We start from the raw sequence: 24663 nt of genomic DNA on the forward strand, positions 1-24663 counted from the left end.
GTCCAAGCCTGCACTGGAGCTAATGTGCCAAGAAAAGGACATCCCTACTGCAGGAAAGAACAAGGAACAACTTATTGCTGATCTTGTGGAGTATGATGCCCGTGCAGAAGAGCTGAGGGACATAAGACAAAGTCCTACAGCTGGAACTGCCATCAAAGGACTGATATCTCCTGGGGAATACAACATTACTCCCCATCAGGACAGTACTCCACATGAGGCCTTGGACTCTTATATGCGGACTGCCTTACAACACCTTGGGAATGTGGATGCCAATATGAAACTACAACTGCTTCTCCAGTACCAAACTGCAGAGAGGGAGGCCCAGGCACGAGCAGCAGAGAGAGAGGCCCAGGCACGAGCCGCAGAGAGAGAGGCGGCAGAGAGAGAGGCCCAGCAGAGGCATGAACTGGAGGTTCTGAGGCTGAGAGGGGATGCTTTATCTGCACGGAGTGATGTGCAGGATCAAGGAGACCACAAATTTGAAAAGGTTTGCCGGCAGTTCCATCTACCTAAGGAACAGTGGGGACGATATCTAACCCCACGGCTGCGAGGGAAAGCTCTGGATGTGTTTGCTTCTCTTTCCTCTGAGAGTGACCAGGACTATGAGGCAATAAAATCTGCCCTGCTCAAAAGTTTTAATCTGACTCCAGAGACTTATCGGAAAAAGTTTCGGACTTTGCAACAAAGTGCCACAGAAAGCTGCACTCAACATGCAGGTCAACTAAGGACTGCATTCAGGCTATGGACTGGGGGCCTACAAGTCACTACCCATGAGGCCCTGGAGGACTTGATGGTCCTGGATCAGTTTCTCCAAACACTGAGCTTTGAAGCCAGAGAGTGGATTTTGGACCGCAAGCCCAAGGCAGCCATGGAAGCAGCAGAACTAGGAGATGACTTTGCCAACAGCCAGGCGCCAGCAGCAAAGCGTGGATCTGCACAAGCTGGAGCAAGTACCTGGAGGGGAGCCACACAACCACAAAGCACCACCAGGTCAGCAGGGAAATTCTTGCCATCATTCCCAAAAGCAACAGGAGCCACATTGGGTCAGGGGGACACCCGCCGATGTTACAGATGCAACAATATTGGGCACCTGAGTGCCACTTGCCCCAACAAAAAGAATTCTCCACCAGTAGCTGGAGGACACACAGCCGTTCTTCTGGTGTCCGGAGCGGTGGAGAAAAGAGCGGATAACCTGCAGAGTGTTACTGTGGGTGACCGGGTGACAGTGGGTTTGCGAGATTCTGGAGCCTCCTTTACCTTGGTGCGGCCTGAAGTGGTGGATACAGAGGACATCATCCCTGGAAGAATCATGGCTTTAAAAGGAATTGGAGGTGTGCGGCCTGCTGTGCCCATGGCCCGTGTGTACCTGGATTGGGGTACAGGCAAGGATTTGCGGGAGGTGGGGGTCTCTGAAGACATCCCTGTTAATGTTCTGCTGGGGAATGATTTGGGTCGGATGCTCTGTCATTATGCTCCAGAGGACACTACCTGCACACCGGATGGGCTAGGAGAGAGCCCTGTTCATTCTGAGGTACTGTGCGAGACTTTGGGAGACACTGCGAGATGTGGAAACTGGGAGGGAGTACAGGGGATTGATTAATGTTTACCTGTGACTGAACCAGTAATGTTTTCCAAAAGTGAAATGGAGTGTATTGTAACATGTGGTGACAATGCATTGCCAATGCCGGATTGGTGTGCCCCTGGTGACATTTAAGGATGAGGACGAGCAGTGAGTGCTATGTCCCAATCCTGTGAGCCTAAGGGGGAGGGAAGGAGTGATAGCCCTGTGTATGATGCCTGTAACATTGTTTTGTCTGGAACTGAGGGGGAGGAAGGTAAACCCCAGGGAGGCATATCAATGGTGGCAGTGGTAACACGTCAGCAGTCTGCCAGGGCTGCAGCTTTAAAAGGAAGGGAGGATGGTGATGCAAGTGGCAAGCTGTGTGACTTGCAAGCCCCAACAGAGGAAGGTGGAGATGCTAGTTCACCAGGGGGAAATGTGCTCCCTGATACCACGAGATGGGGGGAGGGAAATGAGCATTTCTGAGAAGCTCTACGCTGTGGCCCTTGCCTTGAAGGGCTGAGACAACGTGCTGAACATACAGATGTTGACACAGAGGGGCATCTGGTATATTGGGAAAATGATATCTTGTATTGGGAGTCCCTTTCCAAAGGCATGCTAGGGGCCCAGTAGAGAGAAAGGCAGTTAGTGGTTCCTAGGCAGTACAGGAAAGAGCTGCTGAGGTTGGCCCATGAGACCCCCCTGGCAGGACATTTGGGAGTGGCCTATGCGGTTATAGAGAAGGAATGTCTAGCTGTGGTCTGGGCTTTGCAAAAATTACAGCCACACCTGTATGGCAGGGATTTTAATGTCATAACTGATCACAACCCTCTACATTGGTTGGACAGAGTGTCCGGTAACAATGGCACCTTGAAACAAATGCTAAAAACATTTGTAGAATCGGAGGGCAGAGACTGGAAAAAGTATTTACCCCATATGTTATTTGCTTACAGGGAGGTACCCCAAGAGCCTACAGGTTTCTCGCCCTTTGAGTTATTATATGGTCACAAAGTGCGGGGACCCCAAGATTTAGTTAGGGAAGAATGGGAAGGGGGGCTATCTGCCCCTGAGACTTCTGTGGTGGAGTATGCTCTGAGATTCAGGGACAGGATGCAGGCATTGACTGGGCTGGTACATGACAACCTCATAGCAGCACAGTCCAGGCAGAAGTACTGGTATGATCACAATGCAAGGGACCGGGTCTATGAAGTGGGACAGAAGGTAATGGTTCTGAACCCCATCAGGCAGAATAAGCTGCAGGCTGCCTGGAAGGGTCCCTTCCCCATTTTGCAGTGCCTAGAACCCACCACATATGTAGTTGCCCTTGATGACAAAGGTCAGAGGAAGACAGTACCACATTAATATGGCATACTATGACCCTGAGAAGGTGGTACTCAGTGTATGTAGTGCACCAGAGGAAGGGCTGGGTAGTGATCCCCTACTAGACCTAGTGGAGGAAGCTAAGAGCCAGGGATCCCTTCAGGATGTGGAGATCAATCCACAGCTCTCAGATGAAAGGAGGAGGTAGCTAAATGAGAAAATAGGCCCCTTCAGCACCATCTTTGCCTGGGAATGCAGGGCCTGTGGTGTCAAGAAAAGACATAGATGGTTAAGGGAGACAGATCTATCAGCCTGGGCAGATAAGATCTTTCTGTCCCCATCTTAAGGGGGAGGTGTCAGGCCCAAGGCCTGATTATTAAAATCCTATATGTGTATTATAATTATAACTGTGTGATGTATTATCCAAGACATGGGTGAGAGGTCATTCAGACTGTGGGTTTGTGTATTGCATTTTATTGGGGGTCTGGCTGTTTGTTTACATCTCCTTTGAAGTCAAAGGCTTTTTTGAAGTCATGCACTCTGGTCCCATCATATAATCAAACAGATAAGGGGCCAGGAAGAGAGAAGACCCCTTGGTGGGATCAGAGGGGAGGGGGGAATGGAGTCTCCCTTCGAAAAAGGCAGATATATAATATTTAACAATGCTAGACTCAGGGTGTTCAATGCTGTGCAACAAGCTGACAAGACCATCCTAAGAACAGCTGGACTCTGACTCTCATGGACTGATACCATCATGCTGTAAGAACTTCATCTTTTGTTTTCTGAACTTGTCTTGCAAAACTCTTTTATATATTTTTGTAACTGTATGTCATTTGTTTCTGTATTTTTATATAGTCAGCACTGTGATACCTTTTATCAGATTAAATGTTTAATTAATCAGCTCTGGTCTTTGATCTCTAAATATAGGAGCTCATCTTTCTGAAGGAGGCTCTGGTAAAACACGTTTATCTAAGGGTTAATTTGGTGACTTGCTGGGACTTGTAGTGGATACCCAGAGGTCTGGAGGCTTTAACCCTTGCACCATCACACTCTCTCTAGCGTCTTGGCTGGACCGATATGGTGTGATCGTGACAGTGGCTTAAAGGGGAACTCCGGGAAAAAATAAATGTATCTATCCACTATCCATTTCTGATCGCGGGGGGAGCGACTGCTGGGGCCCATCGCGATCTCCGGTACGAGGGCCATCTTCGGCATGCTATGGCCCTCACCCTTGGAGGCAGCTACATGGCTAGGGCCCGGAGCGTGCAGAGGACAGGTGAACAGGAGATCATGGGGGGCCCAAGAAGTCAAAAAACCCTCAATCAGAAACTTGGATAGGGGATACATATTATTTCTCTGAAGTACCCCTTTAAGTTGGCTACATGATGGATCTTCAATTTTTAGCACCAACATAAAGATAGAGAGAAAAAATACAAAAAATATTCTGTGAAGGCAATAACGTTATTCTCCTTACCGTGTGTAAGTGCTTTACTTCGAACCACTTCAGGATGCCGGGAAGTCTATATGCCGTAGTGAACGTAGTCCTCTCGATCCACATTGTCTATAGGGTAAGGGAGTGGACATAAATGGTAGAAGCAAATTTATTGTTCACATGTCAGTAAATATATTAAACATAATAAAATGTAAAGAGTATGCGGTAAATGCTGAACCCCCACCCCCAATAAAAAAAATTACAGCATTGCATTTTTTTCCATTCCACCCCACAAATCATATATTTATGTGTTTTTTTTTTTTTTTTTTCTTAGTATGTTATTTGGTAAAGTAAAGAAGTTCCATAAAAAAAAGTAAAACTTATTAATACATAATGAAATATAAAGTATTATAATATTAATGTCAAATAGATTTCGTGTTGGTTTTACTGAATTCCCATAATCATGTAGAATCTCTACAAAAATAACCTACAAATGGGTTTAGAGTGGGGTGGCCCTGCTGTCTAAAGTGGGGTGGCCCTGCTGTCTAAAGTGGGGGGGGGGGGGGAGACAAGGGTGCAATGATCTGTACATACCCCCATCAGTATAGGAATGTACATACACTGCTATACACATGGGAGTGTATGTGCAGACTGCATAGTATTGCACCCTGGGGTCTGTAAAAGCAATGCTCTGCAGTCTGCACATACCCCCATGTGTATAGGAGTGCTATATAATTAAAAAAAATGTAAATTAACCGCTCCCCCAATAAAAATTAGCTCCCCCTTTTCCTATCGCTATACAAAAAAAGTAAAATAACTTTTTCTTTTACATATTTGATACTACCGTATGGCTAACTGTTTGAACTATTAAAATATTAATGAATTATTAACATTTTATTTTAATAGTTCAGATAGTTACCCATGCGGCAATATCAAATTTAAGCTTGTTTCTGTACAGGATCATTAATAATGACAGCAACCGGCATAAACGTTAAAAAAAAAAAAATCCTAAATTGCTGCTGTTTGGTCACATCACATGCTAGAAACTTTTAATATGGCCATTGTACATAATTTTTCAAGTAGAATCAGCTGAACCCCTTTTTTTTGGCATTTTGACATTTTTTTCCGATGAATCGATGAATCGATTAAATAATCGGTAACTAATCGATTATTAAAATAATCGTTAGGTGCAGCCCTACTGAATTCCGACGGTGAATTCAGTTCCGCTTGTAGAAAGAACATGTTCAAGCGGAATCCACAAGCAGAATTCAATAGAAGCCAATGATAAAAAAAAATTCTGCCCGACATCGTTTTCACGCGGAATTCAAGCAGAATTCAGAAAACTAGAATTAAATAGCCTCCTCCTTCATTCCTGACCGAAATTATTCCTCATGAATTCCTCAGTGTGAACACAGCCAAAGGCTGTCTGTGCATGCTGGGAGTTGTAGTTTTGCAACAGCTGGAGGTACACTGGTTGGGGTACACTGCTCTAGCCAATACACACTATGGTTGCCAATCCTACTAGAGTTGGCAAACAAGCCTCCCGCAAAGTCAGTAGTCTGGATTGTTAGAGCGGTCAGTCAAAGAGCCTTTTACTAGATGAATACACTTTTCTGTCTTGGCAGGGAATGGAGATAACTCAGATTCTGGCCATTCAATCCCTTAGATGCCAAGGTCAATAGTGACTGCGGCATACAGGCAGTTGGACAGACGGTATGGAGGATCCCCCTTTGTCTCCAGTCTTTCTCTACAACACAATTGTGCTGCGCTGTTGTGTTGTCATAGCAACCATGGGGTCTAGTGCAATCCTTCAGGCCTGCCATGATAGTACTCCGATTCATCCTAGTTCTCCCACATCTACCCCAAAACCCTACCAATAATAATGACAGCCTAGCTCAATAGATCAAACAATAAGAGTGAACAGTGTAAAAATATGGCAATACAAAGCATTTTTTTTTTATTATTATTAAAGGGGTTATCCAGGAATAAACCTTTTTTTTATATATCAACTGGCTTCATAAAGTTAAACAGATTTGTAAATTACTTCTATTAAAAAATCATAATCCTTTCAGTACTTATGAGCTGCTGAAGTTGAGTTGTTCTTTTATGTCTAAGTGCTCTCTGATGACACCTGTCTCGGGAACTGTCCAGAGTAGAAGCAAATCCCCATAGCAACCTCATTCTACTCGAGAGATGTTCTCGAGACAAGCAGAGATGTCAGCAGAGAGCACTGTTGCCAGACAGAAAAGAACAACTCAACTTCAGCAGCTGATAATTATTGAAAGGATTAAGATTTTTTAATAGAAGTAATTTACAAATCTGTTTAACTTTCTGGAGCCAGTTGATATAAAAAAAAAAAGTTTTTTCCTGGAATACCCCTTTAAGTATGTATTTTTTAACTACAACAAAACCATATAAATTTGGTTAAAAAAAAACTGCATCACTGCATTATTTTTACATTCCTGAACACAAATACATCTATATATATATATATATATATATATATATATATATATATATATATATATATATATGTTATATGGTAAAATAAAGGGTTTCCATTCAAAAGTATGACAAAAGTTCCCTAAAAAATTAAAAAAAAACAAGCACTTATCGTTTTGTCAATGATGAATTTAAATAAAAATTAAAAAAGTTATGGCTCCACGAAGGAGAAAAAAAAAAAAAAAAAAGAATTGGTTTAGTCCTATGGGGCTAAAAGTCGCATTGCCATATGAATACATAACAACTGTACTGGGTATATTGTTTTATTTTAAGCAAGCAATCCAGAAATCCCTTAGTGCAGTGTTTCCCATCCAGGGTGCCTCCAGCTGTTGCAAAACTACAACTTCCAGCATGCCCGGACAGCCGTTGGCTGTCCGGGCATGCTGGGAGTTGTAGTTTTGCAACATAGGGAGGCACCCTGGATGGAAAACACTGCCTTAGTCTATGTAAACGCAGCAGAAAGTCTGTGATTCCGCTTAAATTCCGCTTGGATTTTTTTGCACTTTTGCAGATTATGCTGAATTTTTTGTGCGCTTAACACACAGATTCTGGCCGGAATTCAGAGTCCTACTGACTACAATGGGATTCCGCTAGGAGTTGCTGGGAGTTGTAGTTTTGCAACAGCTGGAGGCACCCTGGTTGGGAAACACTGCTTTAGTGGGTAAGACATTGGCTTAACCCCTATTATATTGAAGATAGTAGTACTATAGGATGTTGATCATCACTAGAGATGAGCGAACTTACAGTAAATTCAATTTGTCACGAACTTCTCGGCTCGGCAGTTGATGCCTTTTCCTGCATAAATTAGTTCAGCTTTCAGGTGCTCCGGTGGGCTGAAAAAGGTGGATACAGTCCTAGGAGACTCTTTCCTAGGAATGTATCCACCTTTTCCAGCCCACCGGAGCACCTGAAGGCTGAACTAATTTACGCAGGAAAAGTCATCAACTGCCGAGCCGAGAAGTTCGCGACGAATCGAATTTACTGTAAGTTCGCTCATCTCTAATCATCACCTTCTCTGGTACATTGGTACCCCATATATAAGTAAATATGTGAACATTCTTACAGCAAATTCATTGTCAGGATCTTTCTCTCCTCGTCGGAACGGCCGAGAGTAGGAAAAACTGTGCACCTCATTGAAGCGATAGTAACTACAAGTGAAGAATGAAGACACACATTAACCATTGTGGGCATCCCATACTACATCCAGGCAGAACAATGGCTCCTCGTGCCCAGAATAGTACGTGAGCAGTGCCTACCTGAGAATCTGTTCAGGCACCAGCTTGTCCTTATATCGTGGCGGAAGGTTCATCAATGGTCTCACGCTGAAGCACTGCACGTCTTTAGTATTTACTTAAGGAAATTCAACTGGATCTAAGCTATTGTTAAAGGGGTTATCCAGGGAAATTTTTTTTTATATATATATAAACTGGCTCCAGAAAGGTAAACAGATTTGTAAATTACTTCTATTAAAAAATCTTAATCCTTTCAGTACTTATGAGCTTCTGAAGATAAGGTTGTTCTTTTCTGTCTAAGTCCTCTCTGATGACAAGTGTCTCAGGAACCGCCCAGTTTAGAAGAGGTTTGCTATGGAGATTTGCTTCTAAACTGGGTGGTTCCCGAGACACGTGTCATCAGAGAGCACTTAGACAGAAAAGAACAACCTTATCTTCAGAAGCTCATAAGTACTGAAAGGATTAAGATTTTTTAATAGAAGTCATTTACAAATCTGTTTAACTTTCCGGAGCCAGTTGATATTTAAAAAAAAGTTTTTTCCTGGATAACCCCTTTAAAGACAGGGCCAAATATAGGAAGAGATGGTCAGTGCTCCTGTTGCGTATATTTGTATGTTTATGGAAAGTGACAAAACCAGAGGGGTGATCCCCCTAAATATATCACAATTACGATCAAAATGATTCAGCTTTGATAGGAGGCTTCTCCGAGGTATAAGTAAGATATAACAGACACCTGCATAATACCAACGCACTTGGCAATTTTCTAAATTTTTATGAATATTAACTTTAACTCTAAATGCTTTTTAATTTTTAAAGGGGTCATTTGATTTTAAAGGTTGCTTTTTGTTATAAGGTTCCCCTTCTTAAAGGGGTACTCTGGTGGAAAACATTTATTTATTTATTTTTTTTTAAATCAACTGGTGCCAGAAAGTTAAACAGATTTGTAAATGACTTCTACTAAAAAAAATCTTTACCCTTCCAGTACTTTTTAGCAGCTGTATGCTACAGAGGAAATTCTTTTCATTTTGATTTTTTTTTGTCTTGTCCACAGTGCTCTCTGCTGACACCTGATGCCCGTATCAGGAACTGCCCAGAGCAGGAGAAAATGCCCATAGCATAGCTATGCTGCTCTGGACAGTTCTTGACATGGACAGAGGTGTCAGCAGAGAGCACTGTGGACAAGACAAAAAAGAAATGCAAAAAAAAAAAAAGAATTTCCTCTGTAGCATACAGCTGCTAAAAAGTACTGGAAGGGTAAAGATTTCTTAATAGAAGTACGGTAATTTAAAAATCTGTTTAACTTTCTGGCACCAGTTGATTTAAAAAAAAATATATATATATATATGTTTTCCACCAGAGTACCCCTTTAAATGATGATCACACAGTGTTCTGGGATCAGTTGTGATCTGTGGAGGAATCTGTCAGTAATTGTTTAGTTTTAGATGGGCACTGTCAGAATAAAAAACTTTTTATATGTTGTACATCTTGACAAAACATTAACTTTTCTAATTAAAAAGAATTTTTTTAATCTCCTTTTTATAGAAGTCGCTGCTTATAAAAAGACAACTAGGGGTCCCCGTACCATCCAGAACACAATCCTGTCTGGCTGCAGCATCATTTTTGTCCCAGCTGAAGCACAGACTGGGACAAAGTCCAATAAGTGAGGGTGGGACTAGTTCTCCTCTGTGCTCACTCCTATCCTATCAGACTGCAGCATGAAAAAACGGAGAGGAGGGGGTTACAGAGCAGCCTGCAGAGATTGTATGAAGAGACCCAGCACTGCACAGCAGACTCAGGGAGGAAATTAATGCATAATGAGTGAGAGCGGGCTCAATGCTTGCCTCGGGCACACCTCTTTCTGAGCAGTGGACATTAGGATGAGTAAGCAGTAGAACAGAGGGATTTGAGAGCCGAAAAAAAGAAGCTAGACATATAAAAAATGACATTTAAAGAATCTGTATGACCTAGTGAGTTACATACAGAAGCATTATTTTTTCTGTGATGTGACAGGTCTGATTTAACAAAGCATGGTTTCTAATAGAACAACAAAAAAACATTGACTTAGGATACATTGCTTGGGAGAGTTTCGGATGTCATCTCCTGGAGGGGAACTGCTGGAAAGCTTCTCTGCATTGGGGAATTGAGTCAGAAGCCAAAGGTTAAAATCTTCAAGTCGCTCATAGTCCTTTCCCCGGTATACAAAAATCTTATTCTGCAGGAAAAGCAGAAACTTAGAATGTTAATGGGTGTAATGATAAGAAGAAAGGGTCAGTGGTGAACTAGAAAAGAGGTAAGTACTGAAGCAGAAAGCCAGAAGAGAAGACAGAAGAACATGGATGAATAGTGGGGAAACGGGTACAGAGCAACATCTTACCCTCAGGAAGGAAGGGAACCCCTGACCATAGTACCCCACAGCAAAGTACTCCGGCTGTAACCTCAAGGAGCGCATGATGTTCTGGTAGAAGCCGGCTTGTTTATTCTAAGAATACAAAGAGGGCAGTGAGTAAATGATAGACCAGGCACATGGGACGCTGCAGTTATGGGCAAGACAATGGCAGAACGATTACCAGAAAGTATTCATGGCATGTTATCTATGGGTGTATGAGCTGCAACGTGTGGGCATTGGACATACACCTGACAAATGGGGGAGGCAGCCAGCTGTCACATTACAGTATGTGGTGGGTAAATTGTGGCACAATGCTGCCCTCAATGTGTGAGAGCCTAGCCATATCCCACCGGGTCAATGAATGGAGCCTAGACCCTGAAAACCCATACATACATAATACTTCTCAAAGCTGAGTGTTTGCTACAACTGTATCCAACTGTAGCTTGAACCAGTATGCCTCCAGCTGTTGCAAAATATGTGCAGGATACTGCACCTGTGATTACAACCTTAGGGCAGGGTCACTCGCGGCACATCCACAGTGTATTTTAAGCTGCGCATGCTCCGGCGGCAGTCACAGGGGGACTGCAGAGCAAGATCCCAGTGGAAAACAATTGTTTTAAAATCAACTGGTGCCAAAAAGTTAATCAGATTTGTAAATTACTTCTATTTAAAAAATCTTAATCCTTCCAGTACTTATCAGCTGCTGTATGCTCCCCAGGAAGTTCTCTTCCTTTTGAATTTCTTTTCTGTCTGACCACAGTGCTCTCTGCTGACACCTCTGTCCATGTCAGGAACTGTCCAGAGAAGGAGAAAATCATCATATCAAATCTATCCTGCTCTGGACAGTTTCTGACAAGGTGTCAGCAGAGAGCGCTGTGATGAGACAAAAAAAGAAATTAAAAAAGAAGAGAACTTCCTGTGGAGCATACAGCAGCTGATAAGTACTGGAAGGATTAAGATTTTTTTTTTTTTTATAGAAGTAATTCACAAATCTTTTTAACTTTCTGGCACAAGCTGATTTAAATTTTTTTTCCCCACCGGAGTACCCCTTTAAGCTTTAGTGATATAAACTGTAACATGTAACATTCTAAGTACATTTTATTAATACATGACATAACTGGAGGGGACAGGAGACGTGACGACAGGTGAAAGCTCCAGCGAATTCATTACCAGCAGGACGCTGAGGGGCTCATAGTGGAAGATCTGGTTTTCATACATCTCGATGAGCTCCTTGCTGCGTATGATCGCCTGTTCCCACATCTATAATGGACACGAGTAAAGCATTATAAAGCAATGACAGACGGAAAACGATTTATGACTCTAGTATTATACTATGTGGCTAAGAAGACGGAGTCAGCGGACTCACCTTGCCTTTATCAAAGAAGGATATAATCTCCAAGTACAGCCGTTCCTTCAGCTCCTGCTGCGTGTACACCGTGTAGCTGTCTCGCTGCAACAGGTGAGGGGCGCAAGGTTTATCTGACCACTAAAAGGCGACAAAAAAACACCATCAGGACCACATAGGCACAGGATGTTTTGAGCAATTAAAATGTGTGAACAGTGATCCCTCAACTTACAATGGCCTCAACATACAATGGTCTTTTCTGGACCATTGTAACTTGAAACCAGACTCAACATACAATGTACAGACAGTCCAGATCTGTGAAACGTGTCAATGGCTGGAAGAACCGACCAATCAGAATGGGCATTTCACTGGTAAAACCCCTGTATTAATGAAGTGTATGCACTGATTGATGTCTGGTAGCGCCCCCTACAGTACAGGGAGGTATTACATGTTCTGTACTCTTTACCTGTGCCAGAGTTAGCTGCTCCTTTGGACACCAGGTGAGGGCGGCTCCATGTTACTTTTTTAGGACATTGCATGTACTGTACAGGACCCCAAAGAAGCTCCTGTCCTCTACATAGACCAGTGTTTCCCAAGAAGGGTGCCCCCAGCTGTTGCAAAACTACAACTCCCAGCATGCCCGGACAGCCTTTGGCTGTCCGGGCATGCTGGGAGTTGTAGTTTTGCAACAGCTGGAGGCACCCTAGTTGGGAAACACTGACATAGACCGTGATTTACAGCTCCCAGCTGATCTTTCTTACTTTTATGTGTATGTACTTGCTTTATCTATATTAGTTATCTACTTATTTTTCTTTAATCCTCACTTTTTCCTATTTTTGGATTACATTTTGGTGCGTTCAGAACCAAATTACCAGGTTTCCATAAAGTTCTGGTCTCAACATACAATGGTTTCAACACACAATGGTCGTCCCGGAACCAATTAATATTGTAACCTGAGGGACCACTGTATTTCCAAAGCAGTATTGGAGGCTTGTGCTCAGCGCTCACCTGCAGCAGTTCGGCATGGAGCTGCAGGGTATATGCCGCCTCCGTGTAATTCTCCTTGCTGAGGTGCAGATCTCTCAGTTTGTACACATACCTGCGAAGCAATAAAACAGTATACTGTAGCAAAGGCAACATGGCAGAACTCATGGCCAGGTGCACAGATCATACTTACCTAATATAAATGTCCTCCCTCTTCTTCTCTTTATAGAAGTTCTGTACAAGAGAAAGGAGAAATAGAAATAGTATATATATATATATATATATATATATATATATATATATATATATAAATATAAATAAATATATATATATATATATATATATATATTTAATTAAATATTTATAATAATGTACTATTTATTGAACTAAAGAATAAATAGTAGGCACCAGAATATAAATATATATATATATATATATATATATATATATATAATATATATATATATATATATATATATATATATATATATATATATATATATATATATATATATATTCTGGTGCCTACTATTTATTCTATAGTTCAGTAAATAGTACATTATTATAAATATTTAATTAAATATATATATATATATATATATATAATTAAATATTTATAATAATGTACTATTTACTGAACTAAAGAATAAATAGTAGGCACCAGAATAGGATTTCCGTGTAAATACAGCAAAGTATATGTATGTATAAAGATTGTGCACTATTGGGGAGATTTATCAAAACTTTGTTTCTGAGTTGCCCATAGCAACCAATCAGATCGCTTCTTTCATTTTTCACAAGGCCTCTGCAAAATGAAAGAAGCCATCTGATTGGTTGCTATGGGCAACTCAGCAGCTTTTCCAGGAAAAGCTGCTGAGTTGGCCATAGCAACCAATCAGATGGCTTCTTTCATTTTGCAGAGGCTTTTTCAAAAGTAAAAGAAGCAATCTGATTGGTTGCTATGGGCAACTTTTCCTCAGCAGAGGGTTTTGATAAATCTCCCCCAATATGAGTATTTATACAAAGCCTGATGGTTCAGAAATCCTTCTCATTCTGCCTGAGTCCCATTTCAGCTAAACAGGAATAAACCCGACTGTTCAGGACTGTGGTGGATCTACAGTAAAACTCGGAAATCTCTTTGGTGATGTTGCATAGTGGGCGCCACAAAGCTGCCACAGGGAACAGAGGTGTCGGCAACTACAAACACCACAGTGTTCTTAGGAATTACAATAGGTCAGGCAAGATGGCAGCGAGTGCTTGACTTTGGTTACAAAACACAGGCTCAGCCTTCTCAACCAAACTATGTAGAAACAACATGGAGGGGGAATTCCCCTGAAGGACCTGGCCAGCTTTAATCCTGTTTGCTGGAAGGAGAAACTACCCCTTGCCATAAATGTGCTGCGCATGTCCTCTTTCAAGGACAGGAGATCACTGAGAAAAGATGGTAGGGTCTGTCTTTTAGGTTTCCTGTCATTGAGGAACAGACCCTCTATCGAGGGAGCATGGGTGATGGGAAAATGAAGAAACAGAAGAACTCAACTGGGCACCATGCCCCTTCGGCTGTGTTTGGCTCTGTTCAGCCCCCTCTAAAGAGGTGGGATTAGTGGTGTATGGACTTATAGATAAACTATGAGCCTGTACACGTCAAGGAGATCTGGGCAGAGCCAAAAGACCATAGACCTCAGCAAGGTGCTTCTGCCCCAACGTTATAGAGGGTGTTTCAGAACCTGGGCCCTCACTGATCAAAACTTCCAACATGTCACCAAGATATGTCTGAAGTTTTCTTAATGGGGTACTCAGGTGGTAAAATCAACTGGTGCAGAAAGCTAAACAGATTTGTAAATGACTTCTATTAAAAAATCTTAATCCTTCCAGTAGTTATTAGCTGCTGAATACTTTTCTTTTTGGAACACAGAGCTCTTTGCTGACATCATGACCATAGTGCTCTCTGCTGACATCTCTCTCCATTTTAAGAACTGTCCAGAGTAGGAGAAAATCCCCATAGCAAACATATGCTGCTCTGGACAGTTCCTAAAATGGACAGAGATGTCAGCAGAGAGCACTGTGCTCGTGATGTCTGCATTGAGCTCTGTGTTCCAAAAAGTAAAATCATTTCCTCTGTAGTGTTCAGCAGCTAATAAGTACTGGAAGATTTTTTAATAGAAGTAATTTACAAATCTGTTTAACTTTCTGGCACCAGTTGATTTAAAAAAAAATAAATAAAAAGTTTTCCACGGGAGTACCCCTTTAAACTGGAGGTACACTTCACATTACTGTCAAATAAAACAAATTAAATTAAGAAATTGCAACATTCGTCATATAAAAATAACTGTTTTTCACAGAATGCGTGATTTAAATTCTGAACATATCCATCGTTGTACAAGTGAACATTCATACCAGCAGGTTAACAGTGCAGCTCATCCGGTTCTCTTCACTCTCATCGTTGGCGATCGTGCGATAGTCAAGAAGGTTCTCCAACAAGCTGCTCACCAGGACGGTGAACACCTCCCCAGAACTGGACAGATACTTGTGTTTCCTGCAGTGTTCCAACAAGCTGAGGATGATAAATAGAGAAGATAATGAACAAAGAAGTAGGCGAAGGGAGGACAAAAAACATGTCTTCGATCACTAGTTCTCGATGAGTCCAAAACAACATTAACCTTAAAGGGGTACTCCACTGCTCAGCATTTGGAACAAAGTGTTCTGAACGTTGGAGCCGGTGCCGGTGTGAGGTGGTTTTTTGCGCCCCCGTAGATCCATGCATCCGCTCCTCCCCCAGCTCTCTGAACATTTCCGAAGCTAGAGCTGGGGCAAGGGGAGGAAGGAGGTACACGCCCCCTCCCTCAGCTCGGCTGGACGCAGATCTCCACGGCACGCCCCCTCCCTCGCTCATAGATCTCCACGGCAGGTCCCCTCCCTCATCTCCCCGAGCTGAGGACATAGAGCAGTGCTCCCAATGAGCTCTATGTGTAAAGGGGGACATACTGTATGGGCTCTTTAGCCCAGGCAGTATGTCCTCCTTCAGCCTGTACAGTATGTCCCCTTTAGCCCGTATGTCCCCCTTTAGCCCGTGCAGTATGCCCCCCTTCAGCCCGTGCAGTATGTCCCCCTTTACACATAGAGCTCATTGGGAGCACTGCTCTACGTCCTCAGGGAGGGGAGATGAGGGAGGGGACCTGCCGTGCAGATTTACGTCCTCAGGGAGGGGGCGTGGCCGTGGAGATCTGCGTCCAGCCGAGCTCAGAGAGGGGAGATGAGGGAGGGGATCTGCCGTGGAGATTTACGTCCTCAGGGAGGGGGCGTGGCCGTGGAGATCTGCGTCCAGCCGAGCTCAGGGAGGGGAGATGTGGGAGGGGGCGTGAACATTCTCCCTCCCCTTGCTCTGCCCTCACCCAGTTCTAGCTTCGGAAATGTTCGGAGAGCTGGGGGAGGAGCGGACGCATGGATCTACGGGGGCGCAAAAAACCACCTCACACCGGGAGCTTGTGACATCATAACCCCGCCCCCTCATGACGTCACGCCCCACCCCCTCAATGCAAGCCGTCACGCCCCCTCCCATAGACTTGCATTGAGGGGATGGGGTGTGACATCATGACATCACAAGCTCTTGGCGCTGGCTCCAGCGTTCAGAACAGTTTGTTCCAAACGCTGAGAAGCGGAGTACCCCTTTAAGAATTAACCCCATTAACCCTTGTGTGCTGGATATACTGTTTTCACTTTGCATTTTTGGAGGATTTAGAATCCATGATCCAGAATGATACACAGGAGAGCGGGTTAGAACTCTTGTCACCAAGGGCAATGGACTCACAGTTTCTCCAGAAGATCTTTGTACTGTCTGTCTCCTCGTCCTCCTTCCACCTCCTGATCCAGACGTGTGATCAGCTCATTCTCAAACTACAGAGATAAAAAAGGCCAAGTAAGACTTGGGACTGTACTATGCTCAGTCCTAAAGAACTTCTGATGACGCTTAAAGGGGTATTCCAGGGAAAAACTTTTTTTTTATATCAACTGGCTCCAGAAAGCTAAACAGATTTGTAAATTACTTCTAGTAAAAAAATCTTAATCCTTTCAATAATTATCAGCTGCTGAAGTTGAGTTGTTCTTTTCTGTCTGGCAACAGTGCTCTATGCTGACATCTCTGCTTGTCTTGGGAACTGCACAGAGAAGAGGTTGGCTATGGGGATTTGCTTCTAAACTGGGCGGTTCCTGAGACACGTGTCATCAGAGAGCACTTAGACAGAAAAGAACAACTCAACTTCAGCAGCTCATAAGTACTAAAAGGATTCAGATTTTTAATAGAAGTAATTTATAAATCTGATTAACTTTCTGGAGCCAGTTGATATATAAAAAAAAGTTTTTTCCTGGATAACCCCTTTAAGGAGGAACTAACCTCCCTGCAAACTAATCCCCAAGTACATTAGGACAACCTGCTTGTTGGTTCACTTTGCCCCGGGTCGTGTTTTGGTTGCCTTAGAACACCTATCATTGTGAATTTGCTACAGCCTAAGCACATATGTGGAAAAAAACTAGGGCTACAAAGAGAAGACTATAAGAAGAAAACAAAGATAGACGATCTTTCCAAACCACCAAGAGGTTGGAAACCATTAAGTGATGATTAAAATGTCCGATTTCCCAATGAATGTGTTGTTCATTCTGCTTGTGACTAAATGTTTTTACCAGATAAGGAATGCCTTTTGGCACCACTCTTCTTGGGTGGGGTTGGGACAAAAGAGTAATTTAGGAAAAGGGAAACCTGCCAAGTGAATATTTTTTCCCTAACACTGAACATGACTTTGTGGTAGCATTATGCTTTGTAGGATTCTGGTATTAACCTTTATGTAGGGATCTGATACTTGTACTAAAATAAATGTCCCCGATACCTATCCTTATACCTGCAGGCCATAAAGGTTAAAAGAAATCCCTCTCACCTCTCTTCCATTCCTGAGCTGAGGCCTCTTCATCATTTACTCCGTTATCAAGAGTGGTGCAGGACCTGTGGGGCACGATGACATCATATCATTGTGCGGCAGGTCCTGCACCCACAGAGCGGAAGATGCAGAGCCCTCAGTGCAGGATCGGAGGGGGGGGGGGGGGTGAGTGGGATTTTTATTATTTTCGTTTGGAGGGAACACTTATTACGGGGAAACTACTTAATGGGGGTATCTACCTAATAGGAAGTTCCCTACCTACCTATTGGGGGCTTCAACCTAATAGAATGGGTTTCCTACTAGCCTATCTTCTGGAGACTTCTACCTAAACTGTGAACGGTTCTCTACATACTAGGGGCTTCTACCTAATATGGGGGATTTCCCACCCTACTACTGTGGCTTCTACCTAATAGGGTGGATTCCCTACCTACTTTCTCAGGGCTTCGACCTAATAGCAGGGAATCCCTACCTACCTTCTAGAGGCGTATACCTTCCTATCTTTTGGGGGCTTCTACCTAATAGGGGGAATTCCTACTTACCTGTCTTTTGGGGGCTAATACCTAATAGTGGGGGATTCTCTACCTACTTATCTTTTGGGGGCGTCTACCTAATAGGGTTATTTCCTTACCTACCTAACTTTTGAGGACTTCAACTTAACGGGGTGGGGGGTATTTTCCTACTTACTACTGGGGGCATATCTTAATAATCAGGGTCAGTGAGGGCCTCATGTTCGACATTAGCCTAATCTTTCACAAAGTCATGAGCCAACGCTTCTGTCACATAACATTAAAAAAAAAAGTGTTGGGAATAGGTATCAGTAAGTATGTAAAAAAGTATTGGTACACGGTCTTAAAATATGGTATTGGAACATCGGTATCTCTTAGGTTTGGATTAGCAAATAAAGAAAATGCCCATTACTGTGCCCAGTGCCACCTACCATATGGAAATGACCGCTACCACTGAAGTTATGTTCATGCTGCATCATGTCAAAGAAGATGGGTATTGTCGCCTTACGAAGATCAGGTTCTGGAGTTAGGGTTACTTCAAGGATTGGTCCCACCATGGAAGGGATGAATTTAATCTTGTGAGGTCCTAATAAAGAGAGGAATGAGGAATAATCTGAATAATTGGCCTAGAATGGGGTTACACCCACAAGATCTTAGTCAGCCTTACTGTCACTAGGGAAGTCAACCATAATGGTTGCAAGGTAACCAGCAATCCTGTAGTCCATGCCTTACATATACACATAAGGAACAAAGTATATGGTGCATAATATACAGTGATAGTATAAGCCACTCACCTAGATTATACCACATGTCCCTGATCTTCAGGCCAATCTCTTTCCTCATGTCCCCATATCTGCAGGAAACATTAGATAGTACAGGTTAACAATAGTATCATACACACGATGCACAAAAGGACTCGCTATACACAATATTCAGGACACATATGACACAACCATAGTAATTCTTATATGATCTGGGTTCAAAACCAGTTCTCACTCTGTCAATGCTGTCTTTTAGCATTCATACTCTCCATAATACACCAGACTATACCACTATACCATATAAATCTGTGCATACACGCATACTGCCGCAATGTGCCAAGCTAGGAGAGTAAATATACAGGCAGCAGAGCTAACTTGTGCCCTAGATGCTATTACCTCATAGGACTAAAGGCTTTTTTCAAAAAAGGAAAAAACAGATGGAGGCACCCTGCAACAGATGGAGGCCCCTGGTTGGGAAACACTGTATCAGGGGGAGCTAAGGCCATTTTTTTCTATTATTAATGCGCTAAAAGTATCAAAAATATGCAGTAAGCTGCTAAGCTCCCCCTAGTGGTGGCTCCAGATGTCTACAATATTACAATTTTATTTAATGTGGGGGATAAACCCTGTATCCCAAAAATGGAGCTTCAAGGGCTATACCATTACTTATCATCCCTATAGTCACACACGCATTAATATCCATGACCTTACTTGCACAAGATCTTGTGCCGCTTCTCCTGCGAGAACTTGTGCAGCTGCAGAGACTCATGGGTTAACAGCGACACGGCCAAATGAAAGAAGTTATTCCAAAGCTAGAAGAAAAGAGCCATAAAATGAGATCAGCAGAGGGCACTGGCAATAGTAGTAATATGCACATTTATGAGGTGCTAATGTACATAAACCTCCATAGACCTCCAGGTGTTATCCTATTGTGCACCTGAGCTGCAACCATCGTATGACAGGGTGTACAAAAAAACTTCTCTCACCTTCTCTTTGGTTTCTGTCTGGAGCAGTGGTCTTCTGTAGTTCAGCAACAAAACAGTAGAGGATCCAGCAAAACAATTATTTTTTTATTGAAACACGTTTAAAAATATATCCACATGGCACGGACAGACATGCATCAGGGTTGACGGGTTTCGGTAATGACCTTAATCATGCCTGTCCGTGCCATTTGGACATGTTTTTAAACATGTTTTAATAAAAGGAAGTTTTATGGGATTTACTGTCTCCTAGTAACATAGTTCATAAGGTTGAAAAAAGACCATCTAGTTCAACCTATATCCCTAATGAGTCCCTACTGAGTTGATCCAGGGGAAAGCAAAAAACCCTCATACTAGAGGTAAAAATTCCTTCCCGACTCCAAAAATGTCATCAGAATAAATCTCTGGATCAACATGCTGTCCCTAAATATCTAGTATACATAACCATCAATGTTATTATTCTCCAAAAATACATCCAGACCCCTTTTGAACTCTTTTACAGAGTTCACCATGACCACCTCCTCCGGGAGAGAATTCTACGGTCTCACTGCTCTTACAGTAAAGAACCCCCGTCTGTGCTGGGGTAGAAACCTTCTTTCCTCTAGATGTGGAGATGCCCCCTTGTTATAGATACAGTCCTGGCTATAAATAGATCATGGGAGAGATCTCTGTACGGTCCCCTGATATATTTATACATAGTTATTAGGTCGCCCCTAAGCCTTCTTTTTTATAAACTAAATTACCCTAATTCTGATAATCTTTCTGGGTACTGTAGTCCTCCCATTCCCCGTATTACTCTGGTTGTCTGTCTTTGAACCCTATCCAGCTCCACTATATCTTTCTTGTACACTGGTGTCCAGTACTGTACACAGTATTCCATGTGAGGTCTGACTAGTGATTTGTACAGCGGTAGAATTATTTCCTTGTCGTGGGCATCTATGCCCCTATTGATGCACCCCATGATTTTATTTGCCTTGGCAGCAGCTGCCTGACACTGGTCACTACAGCTAAATTTGCTATTAACTAAGACCCCTAAGTCCTTTTCCACGTCAGTCATCCCAAGTGTGCTCCCATTTAATATATAACCCGTCCCAGATTTTTCTTCCCCATGTCCATTACCTTACATTTATCAGTGTTGAACCTCATCTACCACTTCTCAGCCCAAACTTCCAACTTATCCAGATCCATTTGTAACAGTGCCCTGTCCTCTATTGTGTTTACCGCTTTACAGAGTTTAGTATCCTCTGCAAAGATTGCTACTTTACTATTCCATCCCTCTACAAGGTCAGTAATAAATATATTAAACAGAACAGGACCCAAGACTGACCCCTGTGGTACCCCTTTAGTAACAGTCACCCAATCAGAATAAGTACCATTAATAACCACCCTATGTTTCCTATCATTGAGCCAGTTGCTTACCCACTTACACACATTCTCCCCCAGCCCAATCATTCTCATTTTATGCACCAATCTTTTATGCGGAACCGTATCAAATACTTTGGAATAATCCGGATATACGACATCCAGCGATTCCCCCTGGTCCAGTCTGGAGCTCACCTCCTCATAGAAGCTGATCAGGTTAGTTTGACAGGACCGATCCCTCATAAAGCCATGCTGATACAAGGTCATACATTTATTTTTATTTTTTTATACAATATCTAGCATCTCTAAGAAAACCCTTAAACAATTTACATACAACGGAGGTTAAACGAACAGGTCTGTAATTTCCAGGGTCACCTTTTGTCCCCTTTTTAAATATTGGCACCACATTTGCCATGCGCCAGTCCTGGGGAACAGTCCCTGTCACTATAGAGTCCCTGAATATTAAAAATAGAGGTCTGTCTATTACAATACTTAATTCCTTTAGAACTCGGGGGTGAATGCCATCTGGACCTGGTTATTTGTCTATTTAGATTTTTTGTAGGCGGCACTGTACTTCTTCCTGGGTTAGACAGGTGACCTGTACTGGGGAGTTTACCTTATCTCGCTGTATTTCACATGATGGGGGTGGATAATAAAGATATGTTTCTTTCCTTATCAAACACGTGTCAGGCTTTCTTTTTCTCTGCCTGAATGTAGATGTGATCCACCACTGGACATGGGTCTTTATTGTTATCAAGGAGATGGGAGTAAAGCCGTAGTCTACGAAATGGACATCAAGGCTTTTAAATGGGCACTGTCAGAATCAAAAACTTTTTATATGTTATATATCCTGGCAAAACATTAACCTTTCTAAAATATTTCATAAGAAAATGTTATTTCCTTTTTATAGAAATCATGGCTTATAATTTTTTTTTTTTAAAAGACCACTAGAGGTCCCCATACCATGCAGAACATAATATTATGTATTAGCTCAGCCTAGAAAGCATGTTGTTCCTTATGGTTTTCACTTGCATTATTTTTTTTCTCCACTAAACTCCTGTCATTCTGACCGGATTGCCGAGGGAACTCCGAATAGCGGAGTCCAACGGCAATGTGAACGAGCCCTTACAGTGGATAAGCTTCTGTCTTGGCCATTTGAAGGAAACTATGGTGCATGGCAGTTATGGGGGTATGTCCTGTGGAGTCCACATATACAATATATACCTGTCTGTTGTTGGGTATAAGTCTGGTGTATTCTATACCTGTGGTGCACTGAGCCTATGGAAGAGCGTGTGTATCTGAGGTCCGTATAACTCTCCTTATGACATCATGGGATATAAAAGTGCTCCAGCAGCTTTTCCATTATTGCCGATTTCATTAAGTAGGTGCTGTAAAAGCGCAAGCATTAAATTCACTTGCGCTTCCCCTAAATGAAATCTAATATTGATGGAGATGCCATTTTTGTAAATGCAGCATAAAAATGCTTTCACATTAATTGAAAGAACAGACCTTTCCCGATGTTACTGGCAGACAGCGCCATAGTCTGACCGCCCTTAACGGTAAGTAGATGGACTTTTTATGACACTTCCCATCGGCCTCTTGAGACAAGCTCTGACATCCTGAGTACATAAAGGAGACATTCTCACCTGCAGCTCAAAGTTGGTCTGATCCAGGAAGAACTTGTTCAGAACTACCGAGAACCTGTTCATGGCTCGAAGGAACACCCTGCAAGTGCAGAAAAATAGGGATGGAAAACTGAAACGTCATAGTGCACTTAGAGCCTCGCATATGGCACTTCTGTAAACCTTTACTAATAGGTAAAACTTCTGATATGGTGCAGAGAGCGAGAATGAAGCGGGAGAAGTGTGTGCTCAGCTCATTCTCTCCCGGCTCTGTGCCACACGACCCGGACAGGCACATCAATAGTAATGTCACAGAATAAACCTACACCCAAAGTAACAATATGCAAAACATGTGTTGGTACCTGGTAGTGTATATCTAATAAAAGTATTTTTTTTATTTTATTTTGCACATCACTGACAAAGAGCGATTTGGCACTTGAAACATGTCTGGTGGACTTAAAGGGGTACTCCCGTAGAAACCTTTTTTTTTTTTTTTTTTTTTAAATCAACTGGTGCCAGAAAGTTAAACAGATTTGTAAATCACTTCTATTAAAAAATCTTAATCCTTCCAGTACTTTTTAGGGGCTGTATACTAAAGAGAAATCCAAAAAAGAAATGCATTTCCTCTGATGTCATGACCACAGTGCTCTCTGCTGACCTCTGATGTCCATTTTAGGAACTGTCCAGATGTAGTCATGACATCAGAGGAAATGCATTTCTTTTTTGGATTTCTCTTTAATATACAGCCCCTAAAAAGTACTGGAAGGATTAAGATTTTTTAATAGAAGTGATTTACAAATCTGTTTAACTTTCTGGCACCAGTTGATTTAAAAAAAATAAAAATAAAAAAATAAAAAGTTTTCCACAGGAGTACCCCTTTAAAGGTGCAGTAAACACAAAGAACAATAACATGCACTCACCGCGACAATGGTGTCTATGCGTACGTAGGTCCGGGGTACCGGGAGGACATCGGTCTGGAAGCAAAGCGCTTAGAGGCTACGTCGGTCGTTTCACGCGTCTATATTTTCCCTACATTCTCCACTTTCCCTACACTTTTTTTACACATGCTCTGATCTGTAGGGTTTTCCTCAGCTCAAATCCACCACATTTTCTGTGGAAACCTTAATAAATATGTTGGGTTTTTATGAAAATGTCGGGGACACGCCCCTTTTCAGAGACAACGCCCCTTTTCCCCAGCAGTCACGCCCCTTTTTAGGGTTTTCTTAGCAAAATGGAGAGTTAGTCGGGGTTTTTTCAATTATGGCACGAATTCTAGCGCAAAATCTGGCGCAGAAAAGTCAGGTTTGCAATAGTAAATGAGGCCCATTATATCTATCTGAATTGGTGATTTGGTCCTGGGCGGCAACATATTGTCAATCTATGGGGTTGTCCAGGTCTTATACTGTATACACAGAGAGAGGAGTATGCGGGTGCCCACTTCCCTACATGCTTTTTCGTTTTTTTTGGGGGGGTCTGGATACTTGTCAAGTGATAAAAACTTTTGACACATCCCTAGGACATGTCAAACGTTTTTTCTATTCACAGGTATGATTTAAAAGTTTAGCTGTTTGTACTGCAAATCTCTTCTTCATGAAAAGAAAGTGTGCTGTGTTACAGATATAATGGCGCTACAGTCCATTAATGGTCACTGTTTCTACAAGCATGCTAGTTCTCATTACCTGTGCCACAACCTCACCTTCCCCTCCTATTTACTGCTTGAATAAGTGCCAAGGCTGCTGTAATCA

General features: G+C 42.4%; 1 protein-coding gene across 1 annotated transcript in view; it reads right to left on the reverse strand.

Annotated features, from left to right (window-relative positions):
• The window catches only part of DOCK5 (dedicator of cytokinesis 5), a 146206-nt gene that overhangs the window by 11058 nt on the left and 110485 nt on the right, over positions 1-24663 (reverse strand). Inside the window, 15 exon segments of the mRNA XM_056571148.1 lie at positions 4356-4442; positions 7879-7963; positions 8072-8153; positions 10118-10259; positions 10422-10526; positions 11604-11693; positions 11800-11919; positions 12787-12877; positions 12956-12996; positions 15157-15313; positions 16568-16653; positions 18625-18779; positions 18988-19046; positions 19666-19766; positions 22943-23021. Coding sequence (XP_056427123.1) covers positions 4356-4442; positions 7879-7963; positions 8072-8153; positions 10118-10259; positions 10422-10526; positions 11604-11693; positions 11800-11919; positions 12787-12877; positions 12956-12996; positions 15157-15313; positions 16568-16653; positions 18625-18779; positions 18988-19046; positions 19666-19766; positions 22943-23021 — 1480 coding nt within the window.

Source organism: Hyla sarda, chromosome 4, assembly GCF_029499605.1.
Source record: "Hyla sarda isolate aHylSar1 chromosome 4, aHylSar1.hap1, whole genome shotgun sequence".
Classification (NCBI taxonomy): domain Eukaryota; kingdom Metazoa; phylum Chordata; class Amphibia; order Anura; family Hylidae; genus Hyla; species Hyla sarda.